This window comes from Lacerta agilis, chromosome Z (genome assembly GCF_009819535.1).
Source record: "Lacerta agilis isolate rLacAgi1 chromosome Z, rLacAgi1.pri, whole genome shotgun sequence".
NCBI classification, from domain to species: Eukaryota; Metazoa; Chordata; class Lepidosauria; order Squamata; family Lacertidae; genus Lacerta; species Lacerta agilis.
Window position 1 is genome coordinate 18,819,909 of NC_046331.1, and position 24,488 is coordinate 18,844,396.

Below are 24,488 nucleotides of genomic sequence, written 5' to 3' on the forward strand. Positions count from 1 at the left end.
TCGTCTAAATTCAAATCCCCCCGGTCTAATATCCTTAGTGCTTCAAGATTGTCACAAGAGCGCCTGGACTAAAACTGTCCATCAAAAACTTCACTCTTGTGATCTATCACCACAACAGCTGGTCACTTTAGGTTTTAGTAAAGCTAACAGTCTAATTTGTCAGCGCCTAAATGATATCGAGTGTCAAAACAACTTGGCCACAATAAGGAAATTTTGCCCACGGTATGACTATTTTCCACCTTCCCATTTCAACTCTCTGGGACCCTATCTGCATAACCTAGCAATTCTAAAATACAGACGCACTTTTATTCTCACAAGATTGAATGCATTGCCCTCAGCTGTACTCGAGGGATGATTCCAACACATTCCACACAAAAAACGCTTATGTCCCTGTGGAGATGGCAGTACCGAATCAGTGGCGCATGTCCTTCTGGCTTGCACTCTTTATAAAGACTTCAGGAATGAGGTTATCACCCCTCTTTTATTGTCCATTCTGGGTCGCCCAGCCCCTGCCACAGTGTCCTTTCTCTTGGCAGATTAAGATGAGCAGGTGACAGCAAAGGATACAAGGTTTTTAGCTGGGGCAATTGGAATAATATCCACTATTTGACTATTTATTCAAAATGCTTAACTGTATTTTATAAAATTGACTTTTTATTTCTATTCTTTCTATCTATCTCATATTGTTGTTTTATTGCTATGGCCGATGGCTGATGCAAATAAAGTTCATCCATTCATTTATTCAATACAGTCGTACCTTGGCTTTCAAACAGCTTAGTTCTCGAATATTTTGGCTCCCGAACGCCACAAACCCAGAAGTGAGTATTCCAGTTTGTGAACTATTTTTGGAAGCCAAACATCCGATGGGGCCTCCGCGGCATCTGAATGGCTGCAAGAAGCCACACTTTGGTTTCTGAACATTTTGGAAGTCGAACGGACTTCCAGAATGGATTCCGTTCAACTTCCAAGGTACGACTGTACTGTGTTTTAATGTTGTAATCCACCCCGGGACCTGAAGGTGGAAGTTGGCTAATAAAGTAATAATAATACATGCAACATGTCAAAAGGTCGGGTGCAGAAATTTGCAGTGGTGCCCAGAAGCCAAAAGCTGCAATTACCACCAGTTAGTTAGTTTTAAATGCTTCCCGGAGCATTAAGTGGGATTTCACTTACCTGCTTTGACCCTGGCTTCTGCTCCATGTGTGTCATCCTGAACACCTTTGCCTCTTTCTCGTATTGGCAGTAGTATTTGACCCATGAGATCCCCAGCGCCCCTGCATAAAAGTCCAGAATTGAACAAATTTAATAGAAGCTTCCCAAGGTACATCTCTTACTTCCATGCAATATCTGGTGTAAAAAAGAGAGAGAGCTTTTAAATAGGCTTGTTCCAGCAGGACAACCTGGGAATGGGCACAAGGAAATAGTGCATGGGATAGGAGACCCTGCACTTAAGAGCCTGCTGGATCAGACCAATGACCCACCTACTCCAAAATCTTGTCCTCACAGGTAGACTGCCGCTGGGCCTGGAGGTTCCAGAACAGCACCAGAAGAGCCCTGCTGGAGCAGGATAAAAAGCCCATCTAGTCTAGCATCCATCATTTTGCTTGTCCTTTCCTGAACCTAGCACCATTCAAAGAGACATGCTATCCAACAGCACACAGAGCAGGCACCCCACTGTTCAATCTCAGTGAGGTTAATCCTTGGCCATCCCCTTGACAGTAAGCAAACCACCTGGCATTCTTCTTCCCTGCCCTTTGATGGCAGGCAAAGACGCCTATCCATTCTCAAAGAAATCAGCCCTGAGTGCTCACTAGAAGGACAGATCCTGAAGTTGAGGCTCCAGTACTTTGGCCACCTCATGAGAAGAGAAGACTCCCTAGAAAAGACCCTGATGTTGGGAAAGATGGAGGGCACAAGGAGAAGGGGACGACAGAGGATGAGATGGTTGGACAGTGTTCTCGAAGCTACTAACATGAGTTTGGCCAAACTGCGGGAGGCAGTGAAGGATAGGCGTGCCTGGCGTGCTCTGGTCCATGGGGTCACGAAGAGTCGGACACGACTGAACGACTGAACAACAACAACAAAGACGCCTGTAAAGATTTGAGGGAAGGGAACTAATATTTCAAGCTTTTAAAACAGCTGCATTCCCTCCACACAGCAAAGCCATAGCAGATTCTGCCAGTTCTGCCCCATAATTGTTCTGAGAGTGCAGGAGACCTTTAGCTCCATTCTGAGAAGGAAGTCTGGTTAGAGATCTGGAAGTCCAAATCTTGGTGGAAGAACAAGGTTCTGTGCAGAAAACTTTTTAAAAAGCTTCCAGTACGACTGCATCTCATGCAGTATTTGGCTCCAGGGGTTCTGTTTATCCATAAAAATCATGTACAGTATTGCCAAACCTCTGGAGTCACCCCATGGCTAGTGAAGGGAGGGAGAAACAGAGAGAATCCCCTACACTTCCAGCAGACTTTGCCACCCAAGCAAAGTAGAGAGCTTGAAAGCTCTTTTCACACTATGTAACCCAAAGGGACCCAGCACAAAAGGGCTTCTAAGCTAAGGTTACCAGACATCCCCATTTCCCAGGGAAAGTCCCCGGATTTACAAATCAGTCCCAATACAAAATCCATTGAAGTTGAAAAGTGTCCCCGGATTCACTGAAAAAAAATCTGGCAACCTTATTCTAAGCACTCTCTCTCTCTCTCTCACTCTCTCTCGCTCTCTCGCTTGAGGGGCAAGGCCTGCTCAGCACATTGGCTCTGGAACACCAAGGATGCTCACGTGAGATCTTGAGGGAACTCAAGTAGCCCTACAAGATCTCATGAGAGTATCCCACCACCTGCAGAAAGGCAGAGAACCTAAAAGCTCTTTCCAGACCAGGTAACCCCAAGCAAGCCTGGCAGTGGCATATAACAAACTTTTATGCTCTCTACCTTGCTTAGGATTTATCTTGAGCAATTTCAAATAGCCTGCCTTCAATTTTATAAAAAATAAAAAACGAGTGTTTTCTCCACTGTAAGAACTAGTTGAAATCCATGTTAAGAGGTCCAATAGAGTCTCTGCCGACTTCTGGCTCTCCCCTCTTTTCCTTCAAGCCTGTGATGTGCTACCAATCCAGCACTGGCTGGAAGGGAGATGAGAGAGTGATGGGCAGAAGCTATTTCTGAAATTTTGCGTGCTGGCAGAGGAGAGGAAATACAGTGGTACCTCTGGTTGCGAACATGATCCGTTCCAGGGTGCCATTTGCGATAGAGCACTTCTGCACATGTGCGAAGTGCAAAGAACTCTTATGCGCATGCGCAAACACACACACGATGAAACCCAGAAGTAAAGACATCCGGGGTTGCTGTGTTCTTAACCTGAAAAAACACAACCTGAAGCGGCCGTAACCCGAGGTATGACTGTATGGCTTGGAAAACTGTGGAAAACATTTCTGGCATAGCGGAATCTCAAATGTCCAGAGCTGAGTCTGGCAAAAGTTGATTCTGGAAGCCTCCCTTATAGAATTAAAGAGTTGGAACGGGCCCAAAGCGTATCATCTAGTCCAACCCCCTGAAATGAATCATTGCTAAAAAGATACCTGGACAGATGGTCAGCCAACCTCTGCTTAATAGTAATAGTAATAATTTATTATTATGGTCAAAGACCAATTCAGAAGCACAACTGAGACTGCTTTCACAAGAGTGAAATAGACATTTAAAACAATATACAATAACAGCTTATAGATTAAAATTAAAATAGTCGCATGAACACAGAAGTACCTAAGGTTAAACTAACATGCAGATTGCCCCTGGGACACCCAGGAGGCTGGCTATGGCAGTTTCCCTAGTGATCTATTTGTTCCTGGGGGTGTTCTACGCCTACAAATCTGGGCGCAGAATCTGGAAACCATCCGGGTCAACTTGTGATTTTTGCCTAAGAGGAGAAAATTGAGTTTAGGCTTGTCCAGAAGGTCAGCAAGCCTCACCAGATGGGGAGGGGGGTCGATGGTATCTCTACGTGCCTCATTGTAAAAAGGACTTCTAAAAAATAAGTGTTCAGGGCTTCCTATTTCCCCTAATGGGCAGGCACAAAGTCTCTGAGCATACGGGACTTTTCCAAAAGATCTTTCCAGAACTGGCGAGGGCAGAGCCGTACTTCTGGTGAGAGTAAAGGCCCTTCTTGCATTTCTGGATACGAGGAAATGGAGGTTTGCTGCAGGGACAGCAACATATCTCTCGTGTTCTGCAATTATGTAATCAGGGGACCTCAAGCAGTCCTGTTGTCTCTCTATGTCCATAATTCTTTTCCTGACCATGGCTCTTGCTTGATCCAATCCCCAATTTAGGATGGCTCGAGGAGCAAGACCCAATTTCTGCAGAGTTCAGGACTGCTATCTGCCAGCCAGACTAGAACCGATCAAAAAGAATCAATGGAGCTATACCTTGAGGAGCAATTTCAGTATCAACCACTTATAGATTGATGTTAAGCTAATATGAACCTCGACTCTCATCATCCCCGTTTTTAATCTGACCCATGCATTTGAAATGCATCTGGGGACTTGTAAAAGGGCTCTGAGAAATTTAGATTGGACTCTCTTGAGGGGAGTGAAAGAAGAGGATGGCAGGCCCCAAAAGGATCCATAAAGGAGCTGTGCCAACGTTTTGGCCTTATATAATTTTAGGGCCGTGGGGACAAAAAAAACAACATTGAGTTCTAAAGAATTTGAAGATACAGTTAGCAGATCTTTCCCCAGCACTCCTGATGGAATTAATATGGGTTTTATTGGTTCCTGAGGCCTGTACTGCCACTACTAGATACTTATAGCTCAAAACTTGTTCTAATTTGGGACCATGTAGTCCCCAGCTTCTAAGCTTTGGTTTGTCCCCAAAAGTGAGAATATTGGTCTTATGTTAATTTATTTTGAGGTATTCTGTTTCACAGTAAGCTGCAAGTTTTATTAAGGCATATAACAGAACTGTGATATGGCAGGTTTGCTATCTTCGGGGTTTGGAGTTATTTAGAGTGCTTACTAGGTTATTGAGATAAAAATTAAAAAGTAAGGGGGCCAGAAGACACCCTTGCCTAACTCCCTTAGAGGTTTTAATGGGGTCCGTTAGGTGCCCTAAACAGCTACCCCTGACTCTAAGAGCCGTGTTTGAGTGAACTGCCTGTATTATATAAAATAACCTTCTGTCAATGGTGGTGGCCCAAAGTCTATCCGAGTTTAGTTCTGGAGACTATGTCAAAGGCTGCTTTTAGATCTACAAAGGCGGCATAGAGTGAGGGCTGCCCTCCTGATTTATGTTTTTCAATCAGATGTTGTAACGTTAGACAATGGTATATCGTGGACCTGCCAGGTCTAAAACCAGCTTGTTCTACTGCCAGGATGTTTCATTTTCTAGCCATTCTGTGAACTTTTCAAGTAAGTGCTTTGTGTATAGTTTACTAATCATTTAATAAGCTGATCGACCTATAATTCGATGGATCCCTTCTGTTGCCCTTTTTATAAAATAGAACCACTATGGCAGTTCCCCAGTCCCTTGGGATGCGGCCAGTATTGTCTATATGAGTAAAAAGGGTGGCTAGGAAAGGAGCACAACAAACCACCTGTGTTTTTATCATTTCTGGAAGGATGCCGTCTGGGCCGGGGGCTTTGGCCATTTTCAGTTGGTTTGTATATGATTTCACTTCTGTCACCGAAACTGCAGCCCATTTTGCTAGGTGCTCTATTTCACAATTATGTATAGGGTGTTCAACATCCTCATACATAGATTGCAAAAAGGAGACCCAGCGGTCAGGCAGAATATATGAGGATAAAGGGGAGACAAACTTATGGGAGCCAGAAGTAACCAATTTCCCGAATAATGTTTGATTTTTTGCTTTTGCCACAATAATTAATTCCGACCAGCATTTTCTGCTGTAGATGTTCTTTTGACAGGTTACCAGGGCTTTATATTCTTTTTTAAAGGCACGTACAGAGAGATAGGCTTGCTGCCTGACAGAGTTATCAGACGTCAGGGCGGCTTTGTAGGCGTTTTGCAAAGCTTTCTTAGCCTGAATACAAGTGTGATCAAACCAAGGTTTATTTGCTGTTAATGGTTTAGTTGGCCTTTTCTCGGAAATATTGAAGAGATGGGGTTTTATACATTGGAGCAAGCGCTCGTATTCCAAAAGCAGGTCCTCTGGGTTGGAGTTGTTCTCAGAACCGTTTGTAAGTGTACACAGTTTTTTGGAAGCTAGAATCTCCTTCAATTTGGTGTCAAGCGCAGGGGAACCTCTGCTTTAAAACCTCCAATGAAGTAGTCTGCCCACCTTCCAAAGTCACCAAATCATAGAATTGGAAGGTGCTCCCAAGAGTCAACTAGTCCAGTCCCCTGAAATGCAGGAGCCACAGGAAATCCCTCATAGGATCCCCTTGGCAGACACTTACATTTTTCTTGTGAATACAGGTAGCCTTCTATGGTCGGCTTCCCAGGGAGCTTGCAGGTGAGAGGAGCTTCCTTCATCCTCTTCTTGAGGTCTTCCAACTCTTCCCGTGTGCTGCTAAAGTGATTCCTGGTCTGTTAATCAAGCAATGGGGGAAGAAGAAGACTACTTAATTTGGACATGAAAGCAAAAGCTTAAGAATCTGACATTCAGCTAAAGTTCCTGTGCCAGTCTTTGGCAACCTGTTGTCTTCTGGATGGATTGGACTACAATGCATGCAGCCTGGGGCTGAAGGGAGTTGTAGTTCAAACCATCTCTTCAAAAATAATAGACTGAGGGCTGCCTTGCAAGATGAGAACAAAAAGTCCCTCAAGTGCAGCCCTCTGCATCAAAAAAACAGCTAAAAGAAAGTGGACGGCAGCAGTACGTAGGGGCAAACAGTACAATTGCACCTTATGAGCATTTAACTTTCACAATTTCAACCTTGCGCTACTAAGTTGAAATTGTGCAAATTAAATGCACACAAACTGTAAGCTCTCTGCCTTGCTTACCAGATGAGGCCTGGTCAGGACACCAGCACCAGAAAGGTAAAGATGTTTGTGCATGGTCAGTTTTTTCCGTATACGCAAAACCCTTGGAACAGAACCCCTGCGCACAATTCAGTCATGCTCTGCTGCTTCTGAAGAGAGAAGTTCCATTGAACATATTGCTGTACAGGATGGGATTTGATTAATTTGAGTAAATTTGAAGGGTCTCTGCTCCACCTTTGCCCACACAGCTCTTTCCCACTGAATGGGGGAAAGGCTGTGAACATGCTCCCTGCTTGCATCTACCCAAGCCTAGCCACAGGTTTTCCCTGGAGTTCCCTGGACTGCAAAGCATTGGGCTAGATTGATCCTTGGGGGCCTCTTCCACCTCTACCCAGTTTCTCAAAGGCACCAGATTGCTGGTGCCCAAGTCATTCCAGCAGTCGCTAAACAGCAAGAACACACGGGTCTCTTGGTTGCCAGAAATAAGTGTGGACAAACAACTCTCTGTTGAAAAGAGATAGGTGGGAAGGCAACTACTCAGATGATGGCCTCTTGTTAGCAACAAAGCAGCCACAGGGGGAATCAAGTCGCTTTGCAAAAAGAATGGAAGAACAAACACAATTTGCAATGCAGCAGATTCCTGGTCAAAGTGGACCCTGGGAAAGACTGCAAGTCCGTAGTCCATAAACTAGTGGGAAGTTCATAAAATTATGCATGGCCTTGAAGAAGTGGATAGAGAATCCCCCCTTCCCTGCCCCAATAACATTAGAACCTGTGGACATCCAATGAAACTGAATGTAGGAAAATTCAAGAAATACTTATGCATGCAGTTAAACTATGGAACTACCTCCCACAGGAGACAGTGATGGCCACCAACCTACATGACTTTAAAAAGAGGACTAGATAAATTCATGGAAGAGGAGGAAGCTATCAAAGGCTACTAGCCACAATGGCTATGCTCTGCCTTCGCAGTTGGAGGCAGCAATGCTTCTGAATGCTGGTTGCTAGAAACCCAGGGAGGGGAGAAGGCTCTTTTGCTCTGGTCCTGTTTGCAGATTTTGCACAGGCAACAGTTCAGCCACTACGTGAAGAGGATGCTGGACTAGACGGGCCATTGGCCTGATCCAGCAGGCTCTTCATGTGTTCTTACAAGACATATGGCACTGCACACCGAGTAAGCATTTCCACAGTAGGAGCAAAGGAGGAAGAAAGACAGGATGGCGCGAAGCAAACTCACGTTCTGCAGACTGAGCTGAAGCTGTTGCTTATATGGCAGGAAATCCTGCGTCAATTCCACAGTCAGGTTGTTGTAGGTGAAGAGGCTATGGAGGAAAGCCAAGACCTGTGGTGAACAAAAGAGGCAACATTTTCTAAGTTAAAGAGCAGGTCTGTGTATCCAAAATCACAGTGCAAAAAAATCCTCCCAGCCAGCTGAATCTATTTTGACAGTTGGACAAGAAAGGCTTAAACACTGGATACATCTCCTTTTCTGGAGAAGCATCTGCTACATATTCTGGAAAAGGGTTTGTCTGTCCTGTCAGTCTGGAAACCTCTCAAGGTAAGTTATGGGCCGGATGGCAGGCACCGTTTTGAATCAAGATGGCAGACTGACACATGACCTTAGCATGACTTTGCCTGTTTTCTGGCACAGGTTCAGCCTATTGTAACCAAACTCGACAAGAGGATTCTCAGTGTAGGGGCAGCCATTTTTGTCAACATTTGGATGACAGGTGCCATCTTGAAACAAGATGGTGGACCAAAAGGTAACTTTAGGATAACTTTACCCCATTTTCAGCACGATGGGGCCAAACTCACAAATTACACTATCCATTTGAAAGTCAAATATTCTTGGTTTCTATTCTGCTTTTGGAATTCCCTGCTAGTGCCTGCTATAAAAGATTCCAGAATGGCTTTGGGCATGATGCAGAATCAGGAACAACGAATGCTTCTCCTAGCTAAGCTCCCATACCTGGATTTGAGAGTCTCTTGTTCTGGCCTCTGGGAAACACAGAGTGTCTGCAGGTGTTGGGTGAAATGAGGGAAGGGTGACCGGGAGGTGAGGGTCACACAACATCTATTATCAACATACCTGTGGTTATTCTGCGCTAAAACGGAGCCAAGGGGTACTGGGTTCTGCAGCCTTTATATATTAAAGCTGAGCATGTGCAAGTCTTTATTTATTTATTCATTTATTTATTTATTTATTCATTCATTCATTCATTCATTTATATGTCCATTCATTCATTTCAGGAAATTTATACACAGCACAACTAAAAAGAAACCTCAAAGCTCTTTGCAAGGAAAATAAAATTCAGTAACTCAAACATTCAGAAGATAAACTCAGCAGCACACTAAAAACAGATTAAAACAGACATCCACATTCTACATGTCTGGACAGGCTTGCCTAAAGAAAACATTTTTTTAGCAGGCACCAGAAAGAATGCAGTGAAGGCACCTGCCTGATGTCAACAGGCAGGGAGTTCCAGAGTGTAGGAGCTGTCCCATTAAAATATTTGAGTTCTTACATATGCGAAATGGGGATTATGTGTCACCTGAAACAGTGCCAGTTCTGCAGATCAAGAGGGTGCATATGGAGAAAGGCAATATTGCAGGCAAGCTGGTCCCAAGTTGTTACAGGTGTTTTATACTAATACTGATCCTGATCCTGTAGCAAACTAGCAACCAGTGCATCATTTTTTATTGTTTATTGTGGTTTTGCAAGCCACAGGCAACATCAAGAGAGGCAGTAAGAAATTATATGCCTCCCCTGCCCAATGGAGATTAAGTTTCTGTAGCATGTGACACAGGCTTCAGTGCCATATGCAATCTGGAGGGAAACAAAGTTTGCAGGGGTGTTTACTTACAGGCTCTACAATACTAAACTTCTTGCTCTCCTGCACTTCTTGGATCTGATAGACGTATTCCAGGGAAGATTCAAAGAAAACGTGCCGCTCTTTATCCACCTGCATGTCAGCCTAGGTGAGAAACAGAATGGGGATGTTAATACAACAGCAGCACTGCTACCTTTACATGTCCTTACAAAGTGTGGTTCTCAAGTGCTGAAAACCTCTTCACCTACCTCTTGCAAATGGGATTCTTTTTTCTTTGAAGATAAATTCAAATGGCGATCCAACATGGAGTAAAACCTCTCCCCGTCCTTCTCAAATTTCTTTTTCCGTTCCTAGAAATGGAGGAGATGCAAAATCATTGTGTTGTGAGCAACTGTTAAGTACTATTTTTAAGGAACAGGTGTCAGGGGTTTCCAGCCTGACCCTAAAAGGTACTCTCCACTGGCTCTGCAAAATTTTAGTAGTGAAGGAAAGGTGCTCTAAAACAGTGTTTTTCAACCACTGTTCCGCGGCACACTAGTGTGCCGCGAGATGTTGCCTAGTGTGCCGTGGAGACGGTTGGGATTTCCCCCCCTACTCGGGTGAAGATGTCGCGGTATGGCCATTACGGTGGAGGTGAGTGGCGCGGGTGGAGAAGAGACCGCAGTGACGCCTCTCTTTGGCTCTTTTCGAGGCCCCGCTTAGCTAAATTCGCGGCGCCTAGGAGGGGACTCCCCTTGGGGTAACGGCAGACGGGGCTTGTGGCCGGACCTGGCGGGGTTTGTTTTCCCGCCCTTCGGCGCTACTGACGCTGCGCGGGCAAAATGGAGGCGGCGCCAAAGATGGCGGCGCCCAGGGCTGCTTCGCTCGCCTTCGGCAGCGATGAGATGGGCAGACTGGTCGAGGGAAGAAGCCGCGAGGGCGGCACCGCGGCGGTGCGTTTGGCGGAGCCGTCGGCGGAGGGAGGGCGGTGCGAGGGCGGAGAAGCGGCGCCGGAGGGCGCGAAGGGCAGTTGCCGCTGCTTGCTCTTCCTCTGCCGGCTGCCTGCTCGTTGGCGCGCTTTCCAGGAGCCTCTAATAAAGGGAGCGGTGGCCTCCCCCTTTCTCCTTCTACACGCGCCTGCTTAAACTTTTGTGCCCCGAAGTATGTGAAGTGCGCTTCCTATGCAGTTTTTTTTTAATTAATTGCTTTGAGTATCTCGGCTATAACATCCAATTAGATTGACAGAAAAACTAGGCGAAATCTTTTGCGTTGATACAGGGTGTCGGTATAATAGTATTATTTTCCTCCTTGCCGTCGCTTTGACGTGGGCCCTTCCCCGCCCCCTCCATAAGCTGCCAGCATGGATGCTGGAAACTTGCGTTTATGATGGTTGCAGCCCTCCTTTTGTGGTTCAGTGGGAGTGCAGTTTGGCAAGTGAAGTGAACATAGCCTGAAATTGGCTTAAGACTATTAAGGACGTGTATTTTCTTGGAATTTTCCATAAAAAAATCTTTTTTTTTTTGCGGGCACCGGACTGTGTCCTGGGTATGGGGGGTATGTGGGTTTTTTGACATCATCTTCCGACTTCCTTCCCGCCAAAGCACAGTGTGCGCAGCAGCGGAGAGAAGAATTTCTGTTTACTTACTATTTCATAATAGAGTAATTATAAAATACTTTCTTTGTGTTTATTTGATTCCTATTCAAGAGAATTACTTTATATATAGTCAATATAGGCACAGAGTTAATTTTTTTAACATTTTCTAATGGTGGTGTGCCTCGTGATTTTTTTCATGAAACAAGTGTGCCTTTGCCCAAAAAAGGTTGAAAAACACTGCTCTAAAATTGCACAGAGCAATCATTCTTATTAACGACATGATTCCAAGCTGGATTTTTTTTAAAAAAAATAAAAGTCTCAGAAGCAAGCACTGGTTACAATATTTCTAACATTTGTACACTTAACGTTCATCCACCAGACAACTCAGAATGGCCATGTTTTGACTTCACAACCACCCTGTAGGGAAGTAAGAAAGACTGGAAGATTGTGACTTGGCTCACCCCAAAGAATTCTGGGAGTTGTGGTTCATTATGGGTGCTGAAAGTTATTAGGAGACCCCCTATTCCTTCCCCACAGAACTACAGTTCCCTGAGTTCCTGTGAAGAGAGATTGACTGCTAAACCACTCTGGGAATAGTAGTCCTGTGGGGAAGGAATAGAGGGCCTCCTCAGAACTCTTAGCACTGCTGTTGCCCCCTGACCATGTACGGAGATATACTCATACTGGGAATGCATGTGCTGAGAATTACCCCTGCAACTATTATGCGGGGAATGCTTTGGGAGCAATTTTGGGGTCCAAAAAAGGGGTCTGTGACTATTATGCGGTGATGACCAGTATGTGGTGAAATACAATAAGCGGTTTATATGCAGGGAGTTGGGACTGGAGGACCCTTGGGGTCTGTTCCAATTCTACAGTTCTGATTCCATGATACTTCTATTCTCCTCCCAGAGCTACAAACTCTATTTTCTTCTGAAGAGGAACCGGTCATTAAACTACTCTATAATTGTTGTAGCCACCTATTTTTCCTCCAACTCTACAATTCCCTATACTTCCTGTGACCACTCTGGGAATTGTAGCTCTGTGAGGGGATTGGGTGGGGCTCCTAACAATTCCCAGCCCCCTTAACAAGGCTGTAGCTCCCAGAATTCATTGGTGGGAGCCACAACTGTTCGAAGTGGTATCCTAGCACTTTAAATGTATGGTGTGGCCTTGGCGTTCATAAGGAAGAACTTTCTGGATAGGGGAAGATGAGATGGAGGACTACAAGACTGAAAGCTACCTGCCTCTATAAGCATCTACATAGCATCATGGCAAGGAGTTTTCCACCACACCGTTCACCCAGAGATGCTAGCTTTCTATATGGAGAGGTTTCCCTTCTTCCATGAGGAAGCATTCAGCTATCTATCATCTCCCAACTGCACTCTGGAAGGGGTATCATCTCCTGGAGAAGTTACTCCTCTTTGTGCAAACGGAGCCTTATCAAGGCACACACAAGAGCCAGCTGCGCTAGCGACAAATGGCTTTTAGTAAACTTAACTGCAAAAAAATACTAGGGAGATATAAAGGAATCTAGGAGGCCATCTGCTGCATTGCATTTTCAGGCAGCAGGCCTCTTTCTAAGAAACAGAAAACAGCTTTTCTATGAAAGAGAAAGTTCATTGCCCATTCTAGATCCAATATGGCTTTTGGAACAGCTGCAAAATGCTGGCAGCTTGGGACGTGCTGCCAGATGGATTTCATCTTATACACAAACCAAGCCCTTGGACTTACGCCACCTGAGACCCACTGAAAATCACTGGGACTAAGCTGCCTTAAGGATACTCTTTTTAAGAGGTTGGTGGAGATTCCTGCATAGCAGGAAGCTGGAGCAGATTATCCTTTCCAACTCTGCAATTCTATGATTCTAGGGTTGTGTATAGGGTTGTATGTGCAGAACTGATACCTTCCACCAACCATTTTTAGAGAACATATTTTCTCCCATTGGGAAACTTGCCAGTGGATATATAAGCATTACCGAATGCCTGGAGTTGGTGTTAACACACCCAGAGTCACCTGGAATTTGTTATATATATTTTTGCACGGTTGGAATAAGACCATGCCAGCTTTAGCTGCTAGGAGTTGGGGGGGGGGTCTAACAATATCTGGAGAGCATCCTGTTGGCCAGTGCTGCTCTACCTCAACCAGTGCACACACAAAGTTAATTGAAGGGTTTATCTGCAACAGTTGTTCCCCAAGTGGGAGGTAGCACACCCTGGAGGACAATGGGATTACATATGAGGTGCTGAGGCAAGGGGATTGCAGGGGGCACACTATCAGACTTTGAAAAGCCGGCATCAGTTTTGTTGAATCAATTAATCTAAGCAATTGATTGGATTTTGAATAAATGTGCAGCTAATTGTTACAGTTCTGAATTTTATTGTGTTACTGTCTTCCTTGGTGGGTCATGCAAACTGCTATTCCGAACAATGCTTGTATAAAGGTAGGGTAGGGGGGAACCATGGAACCATGACGGGGTGGGGCATGAAAAAGTTTGGGAACCACCATTGCAATTTTTGGAAGCTCTTTCTGATCTCTAGCCCAGCCACAAGGAGGAGCATTTTACAAGAAGTTCAAGACAGAAAGGGCCAATGGGGAAACATCTGCGTACAGCAGGAGGCAGTTTGTGTCTGTAAAGGGGTCGGGGAACAGCCTCAGAACCTCCAATAAGAAACAGATGCTCAAAAACTTGCAGCAATTCACCTATAGTGGGAGCACCCATGGGTCTCATAATTTTGGAATGAGGTGTATCAAGAAATCTCTAAAATAATTAAATGCAGTATTGTGGCTTCATCACAACTCTCTTTATTGAACATACGGGATGGAGAAATGGGAAATATGTGCTCTAAGGAACTTCTGGCTTGGATGTTGGCTGGGGCCAGAATTTCAATAGCCCAGCTATCGAATAACTCTAGGAGACTATAACTTTTCTTTGTGGTATGAAAGAACATGGACCTCAGCTCCAGCAGAAAAGATAATGCCCGAGCTGCAGATTCCCAGGTGGAAAATGAAGAACGTTTATTTGCAGTCTGGTGGAACTTCATTATGCAGTGCCATGTTGGGCAAAATGATTCCTGCATTGCAGGGGGTTGGCTAGACTCAAGGAGGATAACTGAGCCTTCCCACGAATGGGGCTGGGTGTTCTGTTCTCTGTATGGAGGCGTGGGCTTGAATCCCTCTGCTGACACATCTGTTTTAGGGGAAGAGCCATAGCACAATGGTAGAGCATCTGCCTTGCATGTAGAAGGTCCCAGGTTCAAGCTCCACAATCTCCTGTGAGATACACCCTGTCTGAAATCCTGGAGAGCAATTGCTGCCCTCAGCGTAGATGGACCAGTGGTCTGACTCTGTATAGCTTCCTATGTTCTTATATTTCAATTAATATACACTAAATTTGTTGCCTCCCATGCGCTATGGAATTTGGTTATGTTTTTTAAAAAACGATGTAATGAATGCTCTGCAAGAAGTTGGTGCTGTTAATTTGCACTACTGCAATATTCACTACATTCTTTTTTAACATGACTCCCACATGCGGAACGGTTGCTGCGTTTGAGATGTTTTAGCTCAGAGAAAAAGTGAAGAAGAGGCGACATGACAGAAGTTTATAAAATTATGCATGGCTCACAGAAAGTGAGTAGAGGAAAGTTTTCTCCCTCTCCCAAAACACTAGAATTCACGGACATCCAGGGAAGATTCAGGACACAGAAAAGGAAGTCCTTCTTCATGCAGCACATAGTTTTAACTATGGAACTCTCTGCCACAGGAGGCAGTGGTGGCGACCAACCTAGATGGCTTTAAAAGAGGAATAGGTAAATTAATGGAGGAGGAGAGGGCTATCGACAGCTACTAGCCAGGATGGATATGCTCTGCCTCCACAGCTGGAGGCAGTAATGCTTCTGGGTATCAGCTGCTGGAAACCACAAATGGGGAGGGGGCTTGTGCTTGGATCCTGCTTGCACTGGGGCATCTGATTGGCAACTGTGACAGTAGGATGCTGCACTAGATGGGCTACTGGCCTGATCTGGTGGGGCTCTCCTTATGTTCTTAGGGGCAAATGAGTGTGGTCACACTCACTTCCCTGTTTGTGAACACCCAAACAGAGCTACAACAGCCTTAGCATTATTTCCACTATGGCAGTTTGTTTTAAACTTTTGAAGTCTGGAAACAGAGACAAGGAAGGAGGCGAAGTGTCAAGCGTTATTGTCTGCAACTTAAAATGTCAATGACTCCAGATGGGCTGGGCTGAATCCAAGCTTGTGTGTTCGCCAAAAAGTCTCCATTTCAAGCACTGGTCCACAGCCAATTACTTTAGCCTGCTGACTAATGGGGAACTTTGACTTTTTGGTACTGGACAAAGCGAACTTTTACACTCTATGAGAGACTTCTTTACGGAGGGGACAGGGAAGAGAGTGTTTTGACCCTGCTTGCATTTTTTGTAATAAAGTTTTAATTATGAATTTAGAATGGTTTTCCATCTTCGTTACACCAGCAGACGACTGCATTTGAACAATGGCTCTTGGCCCATGGTTTGCAAAACAAGTGGTAATGCTCCTTCAAGAGGGTCAGGGAAGATCACCTAGCTGGGTGCTAAGAGGCAAAAGGGTGGGGGAGGGGTGCTGGATATGTAAATGACCACCAGACTTCGAAAAGCTGTTATCACTGGATCAAAAGCATCAGTTTTGCTCTACAGTGGTACCTCGGGTTACATACGCTTCAGGTTACATTTTTATGTAAATGTTTTTACGTAAATACTTTATGCAACAAGTTTTTCTTTAGCACTCTATAAAATGCTAAATATATAAATATACAAATTGCAAACATGCGCTGGATTATGGAGAAAGCTAGAGAGGTCCAGAAAAACATTTACTTCTGCTTCATTGACTATGCAAAAGCTTTTGACTGTGTCGACCACAGCAAACTATGGCAACTTCTTAAAGAAATGGGAGTGTCTGTTCACCTCATCTGTCTCCTGAGAAATCTCTATGTGGGAGAAGAAGCTACAGTTAGAACTGAATATGGAATAACTGATTGGTTCAAAATTGGGAAAGAATTACGACAAGGCTGTATATTGTCTCCATGTTTATTTAACTTATATGCAGAATTCATCAAGCAAAAGGCTGGACTGGATGAATCCCAAACCGGAATTAAGATTGCCGGAAGAAATATCAACAACCTCAGATATGCTGATGACACAACCTTGATGGCAGAAAGTGAGGAGGAATTAAAGAAGCTTTTAATGAGGGTGAAAGAGGAGAGCACAAAATATGGTCTGAAGCTCAACATAAAAAAAAACTAAGGTCATGGCCACAGGTCCCATCACCTCCTGGCAAACAGAAAGGGAAGAAATGGAGGCAGTGAGAGATTTTACTTTCTTGGGTTCCATGATCACTGCAGATGGTGACAGCAGTCACAAAATTAGAAGATGCCTGCTTCTTGGGAGAAAAGCCATGACAAACCTAGACAGCATCTTAAAAAGCAGAGACATCACCTTGCCGACAAAGGTTCGTATAGTTAAAGCTATGGTTTTCCCAGTACTGATGTATGGAAGTGAGAGCTGGACCTTAAAGAAGGCTGATCGCCGAAGAATTGATGCTTTTGAATTATGGTGCTGGAGGAGACTCTTGAGAATCCCATGGACTGCAAGAAGATCAAACCTATCCATTCTGAAGGAAACCAGCCCTTAGTGCTCACTGGAAGGACAGATCCTGAAGCTGAGGCTCCAATACTTTGGCCAGCTCATGAGAAGAGAAGACTCCCTGGAAAAGACCCTGATGTTGCGAAAGATGGAGGGCACAAGGAGAAGGGGACGACAGAGGACGAGATGGTTGGACAGTGTTCTCAAAGCTACCAACATGAGTGTGACCAAACTGTGGGAGGCAGTGGAAGGCAGGAGTGCCTGGCGTTCTCTGGTACATGGGGTCACGAAGAGTCGGTCACGACTAAACGACTAAACAACAACAAAAAATAAGTTCCTATGTACAAATTGAAGGGGGTGGGGGAATTAACTTACTTTGGTGAATCCAATTTGCTCCTTGCGGAAGTTTTCCAGCGGTTTGATCAGTAAATCACTAGCATTTTGCACCTATAGATAAAAGTAAGAAAGTAAGGCAACATATAATTAATTAACTTTTATTTATTGCATTTCAATCCCATTTCTCTCTCTCCAAAGAGCACAAGGTGGCACACATGGTTCTCCGCCTCCTCATTCACAACAACCCTGTGAGGTAGGTGAGGTGAGAGGTGGTGACTGGCCCCCAGTCACACCCAGTGAGCTTCAAGGCTGAGTGGGATCTTGGATTCAATCTGAATGCACCCACTTTGACTACAGCCCTTAAGTGTAATTATGCCAATGGAGGAACAAAAGACGGCCTATACTCACCATCATTGATCTTTCAAGTTCCACCTCTTGAAGCAGCTCTGAAAACTCCTTAAAGGATTCGGCTACGAAGGAGCGAAAAGAACGAAAACGAGTTACTTGGGACTGACTCTCCGGGGTTGCGAATTATGTACTGCAATGGCACACAGATCATTTTTATTTATTTTAGTTGTATACGCCACACACCGATAACACCCCAAATAACACTAGAACTCGCAGACATCCAATGAAGCTGAATGTTGGGAGATTCAGTACAGATGAAAGAAAATGACTCCTTCATGCAGGGCATACTTAAGACTGTGGAACTCCCTCCCACAGGAGGCAGTGATGGCCACCAATCTGGATGGCTTTAAGAGGATTGGACAAATTTAGGGAGGGGGAAGCTGTGGATGACTGGGCTTTGCCTCCACAGTTGGTGGAAACAATACTTCTGAATACCAGTTGCTGGAAGCCACAGGAGGGGAGAGGGCTCTTGTGCTCAGGTTCTGCTCCTGAGATTTCCACTGGAGCATTTATTCAGCCACTGTGGGAACAGGATGCTGGAGTAAATGGCCCATTGGCCTGATCCAGCAGGCTCTTGCTATGTTCTTGTGCCAAGGATTTCTTAACTGAACTATGATAGTGGCCTGACCAGAAACGGCAGATCCTTCAATCTCTCTTGCATGCTGCAACAATGAGCCAAAAGGTTTGATCAGTTGGAACAAACATCCTGCAGCAACAATAATGCCTTGAAGGAGATGGGGAAGGAAGTCCACCACCTCAAATAAAGAGGCAAGTAAGTGGCCTTTGCCATTATTTATGTCCCCATGCCTGTCATATATCACAAGGCTGAAACAAAGATAAGACGGTGGAATCTTCATAGCTTTTCAGGATCGTCCCTGTGATCCTGCTCTTCCTCTGACTCATCTTAGCATGACACTATCTGCCTGTTTCCTATCATTTCCAGAGTTTTCCAAGAGTGCTAAGACTTTCCAGCTCATTTGATCAGAGCCCTCAGCTTCTCATATCATCGTAGCAGCAGTTTCCAGTCTCCCAAACCGCTGGTGGAACAGCAGCAGTTAGAGGCAGATAATTCCCCAAATGCCTTTTAAAGGATGCAGTGCAGGGGTTCCCTCCCCCACACAAAAAAACCCAGCTTGGTTTTCATTAACCCAGTTTTTTGCCAATTGCACAAATTCTTGGTTGTCTTTAAAAGAGGACTGGACAAATTCGTGGAGAAGGAGTGGGCTATGGAGAGCTACTAGCCACGAAGGCTATGCTCTGCCTCTGCAGTTGGAGGCAGTGATGCTTCTAAATACCACTTGCTGGAAACCACCCAAGGATGCAATGAAGTGTCCTAAATCCAGGAATGTCATCAGTAAGGGACTTCCCAGGAACTTCATGATTAGTGTGTCAGCATTTTCAAGCAGCAACACACAGATACACACACACACAAGCACTTACCAATGTTGATCTCATCATCTGTCAGGGTGTCCCCAATAAAGTCAAACTGAAAGGACTGGAGAGTCTGGGAGAATTTCTGTACAGCCAAGGAGTAATCTAGGAAAGATGGAAAGGTTGCAGAGATAAGTATGCAAAGCTGGCAATTAAAATTTGTAGAAGCTTCATTCCTGCAGACCCGGCACAGCACCTTTTGGATTCCACACTTTCCTCCGAAATAATAAGCACAGCACACAAAGGAGAAATGCTTATTAAGCTTTAACATTAAGGTGGGGGGGGGGGAGAGAAGTCCTGAGTCCACTGCTTCATGGTTGCTCACATTGCTGTTTTTCCAAGATAAGTTAGGCTGAGAAGCAGTGATCGGTCCAAGATCACCTTGTGAGTTTCAAGGCTGAGTGGGGGGAACTGAACGCAGGTCCTAGTCCAACACACCAGCCACTACACCACATAGGCTCTCAAAAATTGGGCAGATGGTGGGAGAAGTAGTCAAAAGAGGTGTGCTTACATCAAACATGTTGGGAGGTCATCGTTGTTCTAGCCTCAATAATATCCCCCCCCATTAAATTACTTGACCAACCCCTGAAATGCCTTCCACAAAGCTGTGTCAGCAGCAAAATAAAACTGCATTCAGCTTTGTGACCATCCTGCACTGCAGACTGCCAGTGTGGTGTAGTGGTTAGAGTGACTTAGACTGTGACTTGGGAATCCCAGTTTCGAATCCCTACTTGGCCACGATGCCCACAGGATGAGACCTAGGGCGGCAATCACTGCCTCTCAGTCTAACCAGGGTTAGAAACTCAAGATATATAAGCTAGGCGCCAAGTGAAAGCTAGGTTACGGTCGCCACAACAGAATGCCTATTTGCCGAGGGGTTGGACTAGATGACCCCCGGGGGTCCCTTTCCTTTTTTTGTAATTTATTTTTTATTAATTAATTAATTTTGTTTAACAAAAAGAAAAGAAAAAAACATCATAATACAACTGTTATTATATGGTATTACAAAATAAAATTTAACATCCCACATTGTCGTATCTGTGTCTTATTTTTATGTCTAAAAAACAAAAAAAAACAAAAAACAAAAACACACTACAATCCTTCGATTCTATGATCTCAACTACATTGCTTGACAGTAGCTTGCTCTTACAACAAATTCACTTGTCCTGGTATGCAAGAAGGAGAAACACACACAGGGGAAATGGAAATGGTATTGGCTATGCACTAAGGCGGAGGTTTTTAAAGTGTAGTTACCAACCTGGTGCCCAGAAATGTCCACATAGACACAAATGACCCCATGCCAGTAGCAAAATGCGCCTGGCACCTTGGGAATTTGAACTCTGAGTCCAACAGACCTCACAGAGTTGTTGTGGGAATCAAAACATTTCCAGAAGGAAAGTCACATAATCCTCATAAGTGTTAAGGACATAAGACCCCTGTTGGATCAGGCCAATGGCCCATCTAATCCAGCATCCTGTCCCCACAGTGGCCAACCAGATGCCTCTGTGGGAAGGAAGGAAGCAGGAGTCAAGTACCAGAACAGCTCCCCCACCCTCCATTCTGTGGTTTCCAATGACTGGTGTTGAGGCATATGGTTGCCTCAGCTCACAGCCCCGAGAAGCAAAACCTTCATGATTTATTTCCTTGCCGAGTTGATTTTTACAAAGTGTAGGCCTGGGAAGAGCAGCTTGTGTCCTTTGGTCTCTCGTTAAAACAACAGAAAGATGGAAAGAGAAAGGGAGAAAGGGTTGTAATGAGCCAGTCCAGCTAAACTGGGCCCTTCATCACAGAATACACCCATTTTCATTTGGATTCCTCTCCTTGTGAGCTTGGAGGAAGATCAAAGTATTATTCTTCGCCCTGGCTCCAGAGCAAAGAGAGATGCACAAATAAAACAAACAGGTTTTGGATACTAGAAACTGAGACAGAGTAAAAGCTTGGTCTGAAAAATCTAATTCCAGACAACCTGGGGATTATTCCTGATTTTTTTTATATAAAAAATGGGTACATGGAACCAATAAGGAGCCTGGTGCAAATTTTGGAACAGTGGATTCCAAAGTGGGGGGAAGGGGGGTTTGCAGTGGGATTATCTCAGAGGTGCTGAGAGGCAAGGGGGCGGCAGGGAGGTTCTGTAGGTGTAAATGACTATCAGACTGAAAACCTGGTATCACTGCATCAGTTTTGTTAAATGAAATCATTTTGATCAGATTTTGAATAGATGTTCCTGTTTTGAATTTCATTGTGTTGATATCTTCTAAATATTTTTTAAGACGTTTTATTTAGGCGTACTTACAAACGAACCAACAAATCAATAAGATACACACAACCACAAAATAAACCAAAAAAGTAAGAAGAAAAAGTAAGGACAAAAGGAACATAAAATACCACACCCATGTGACTTCCCTCCACTTCTGAATAATGTTTTTACAGTGGTACGTCGGGTTAAGAACTTAATTTGTTCTGGAGGTCCGTTCTTAACCTGAAACTGTTCTTAACCTGAGGTACCACTTTAGCTAATGGGGCCTCCTGTTGCTGCCACACCGTCGTCATGCGATTTCTGTTCTCATCCTGAAGCAAAGTTCTTAACCCGAGGTACTATTTCTGGGTTAGCGGAGTCTGTAACCTGAAGCGTCTGTAACCCGAGGTACCACTGTAATAGGGTGTGGTAAAGTAGTGTGGTGGCATTGGGGATGAGTTTATGGAACCAGGGGGGAAAGACCCCCTCCTCCCAAAAAAGTTTGGGAACCGCAGCTTTAGGCCCAGGTCCATTGCACAAGACCAAAGGCCTGAAAACCAGGGTGTGAGGGCAGCAGAATTCTCTCTACAGTTGCTCTCTCATGACAGTGAGAAGCGAGACATGGTTATGGCTGTTGTTTTCAGGGCCTGAGCTGCTAACTCAGCCTCTGCCTCATAATATCTTTTGGTGCCTAACCCATGCTGTGATGTCATAGCATGCATCACAACACGGCCTGAAGGTGACACAAATGAGAGTCAGTGTGGTGCTGTGGTTAGAGTGTCAGGATAAGTTCTGGGATACCAGGGTTCCAATCCCACACTTGGCAATGAAGCTCACTTGAGTTGTGGGGGGCCAGTCACTGTCTCTTAGCCTATCCTTGGAGCAAATAATGGTATATAAATGCATCAATCAAGCAAAGAAAACACGGGGTACCTTGGCGTCACAACACAGGTTACGATTACTGGGAAAGAAACACACTGTGTTATCTCACAACGATATGTTAAAGCTTGAAATCTTTCCCTCATCAAAATGTGGTAAGGAGAATGAGGCATGGAAGGCTTTTCTGAGAGGAAGCTGGAGGACATATTTATGGCACAGCACTAACCTGGTACACAACTATTATGTTCCTAGATTTGCTGTGCTGCAATGTTTTTATTGCTGCTATTACCTATATAGTTAACAGAACGTACATAGTTTTAATTCTCTTCAATGATAGGCAGATAGAAAGATAGATTAGATAGATAGATAGATAGATAGATAGATAGATAGATAGATAGATAAAAATGAAATAATAATACTGCCTAACTAAGCTTCTTGTCTGGCCAAAGACTGCCACAGAATTCCCATCATCTGTTTTTGTGTTCAACTTCACACACACATCTGCTCATGCTAACGTTCCCCTTCTGACCCTTCTCTCTTTATACTTTACTTTCCCTTCTGCTTTCCTAAAGCATCTTGCCTTTTTATTCTTAAGGCTCCAATTTCGTTTTTGCACAGCATTCTGAAATTCAAAACACTTTGGTTAATCCTGAGTTGTGTAATCCTTTTCTAAAGTCATCTAACAGGCTGCACATCCCCCACACCTTGTGGTTCCATAAAATTACACAGGGCATGGAAGAACCAATTCTTCCCCCATTGACTGCTGATCCATGTCAACTGGCTGTGCTCTGCCTCCACAGTTTCTGGACACCAGTTGCTGGAAACCACAGGAGGGCAGAGGGCACTGGTGCCTGAATCCTGCATGCAGGTTTCCCATAATGGGCACCTGGTTGTTCACTGTGGGAAGAGGATGGTGGACTAGATGAGCCATTGGTCCGATCCAAAGCATAACCTTACAATAATGGGCTCAGGTGAACCTTGGGATCACATCTTCCCCCTTCTTTCATTTTAGGATTGGTCTCAGCGCATCACATCAAACTATGGTTTACTGGAACACATAAATGGGAAGCTATGGGTAACCCAACACAGATGCTTCTGATCTCCCTCCTGCTGCTGTGGCACTGGAAGCATGCATGAGCCCAAGGCTCATTCATTTACTACCATGGATTGAATGACATAGGAAGCTCAAACCTCAGTTTTTGTAGCTCAACTGCTACATCACATTACACCAAGGTTTGGCTTTATGCATAATCTAACCCAGGCTTGTGGTTAAGCAGTCCTCCTTAACCTCAAGCTTTAAAGTCACATTTGAGGAACAAAGCATTTGAGCTCCAGATTCAGACCACACACTAAGCCAAAGCTTAGCTCAGTGATGTGTGGCAGCTGAACTCTTCTGGATCAGGCCAATGGCCCATCCAGTTCAGCGTCCTCTTCTTCTCACAGTGGCCAACAAGATGTCTGTGGAAAACCCACTAGCAGGATTCAAGCACCAAAGCATACTCACCTCCTATGGTTTCCAGCAACTGGTATTCAGAAGCACAGGTGCCTCCAACTATGGAGGCAGAGCATAGCCATCGTGGCTAGTAGCCTTCCACAGCCATATCCATGAATTTGTCTAATCCTTTTTGAACATTATCTAGGTTGACAGCCATCACTACCTCCTGGGGGAGCAAGTTCCACTGCTGAACTCTGTGTTGTGTGAAGAATTACCGTACTTTTCGCTCCATAAGACGCACTTTTCCCCTCCTGAAAATGAAGGGGAAATGTCTGTGCGTCTTATGGAGTGACGGCACTGGGTGGCAGCAGGATCCCTTAAGTGGAGGGATGCCTCTGCCGCCGGACCCATGGCACCCAACGATGGGGGGAGGGGTCCGATGCACCCCCTGCTGCCGCCACTGCCACCCCCTCCGCTGCCGCCGCCGCCAGCAGCAGAGTGGCGGGGGAGGGGGGAGCAGCCTGAATTTGGGCTTCCCCACTCCCCTCCGCCGCCGCCAGCAGCAGAGCAATGGGGCTGGGCAGCAGCCGCTTAACTCCTGCCCAGCCCCGCTGCTTTGGGGTGAACCACGAGGGAGGGCTCCGTTTCCCTCCCTCGTGGCATTCTTTGGAGCAGCGGGGCGGTGCAGGAGACGCTCCTGCTTGGCAGGGGGTTGGACTGGATGGCCCTTGTGGTCTCTTCCAACTCTATGATTCTATGATTCCTGCCCAGCTTCGCTGCTTCAAAGTCTCAAAG

The 24,488-nt window shown here is 45.0% G+C and overlaps 1 protein-coding gene across 2 annotated transcripts in view; it reads right to left on the minus strand.

Annotated features, from left to right (window-relative positions):
• The window catches only part of OPHN1 (oligophrenin 1), a 125,996-nt gene that overhangs the window by 63,396 nt on the left and 38,112 nt on the right, over positions 1-24,488 (minus strand). For both annotated transcript variants that reach the window (XM_033137449.1, XM_033137450.1), the window contains 8 exons: positions 19,153-19,248; positions 17,713-17,774; positions 17,344-17,415; positions 10,012-10,113; positions 9,797-9,907; positions 8,170-8,274; positions 6,407-6,536; positions 1,174-1,274 (listed from right to left, as the gene is read on the minus strand). In XM_033137449.1, the coding sequence (XP_032993340.1) occupies positions 1,174-1,274; positions 6,407-6,536; positions 8,170-8,274; positions 9,797-9,907; positions 10,012-10,113; positions 17,344-17,415; positions 17,713-17,774; positions 19,153-19,248 (779 nt within the window). The remainder of the gene's footprint in view (positions 1-1,173; positions 1,275-6,406; positions 6,537-8,169; positions 8,275-9,796; positions 9,908-10,011; positions 10,114-17,343; positions 17,416-17,712; positions 17,775-19,152; positions 19,249-24,488) is intronic.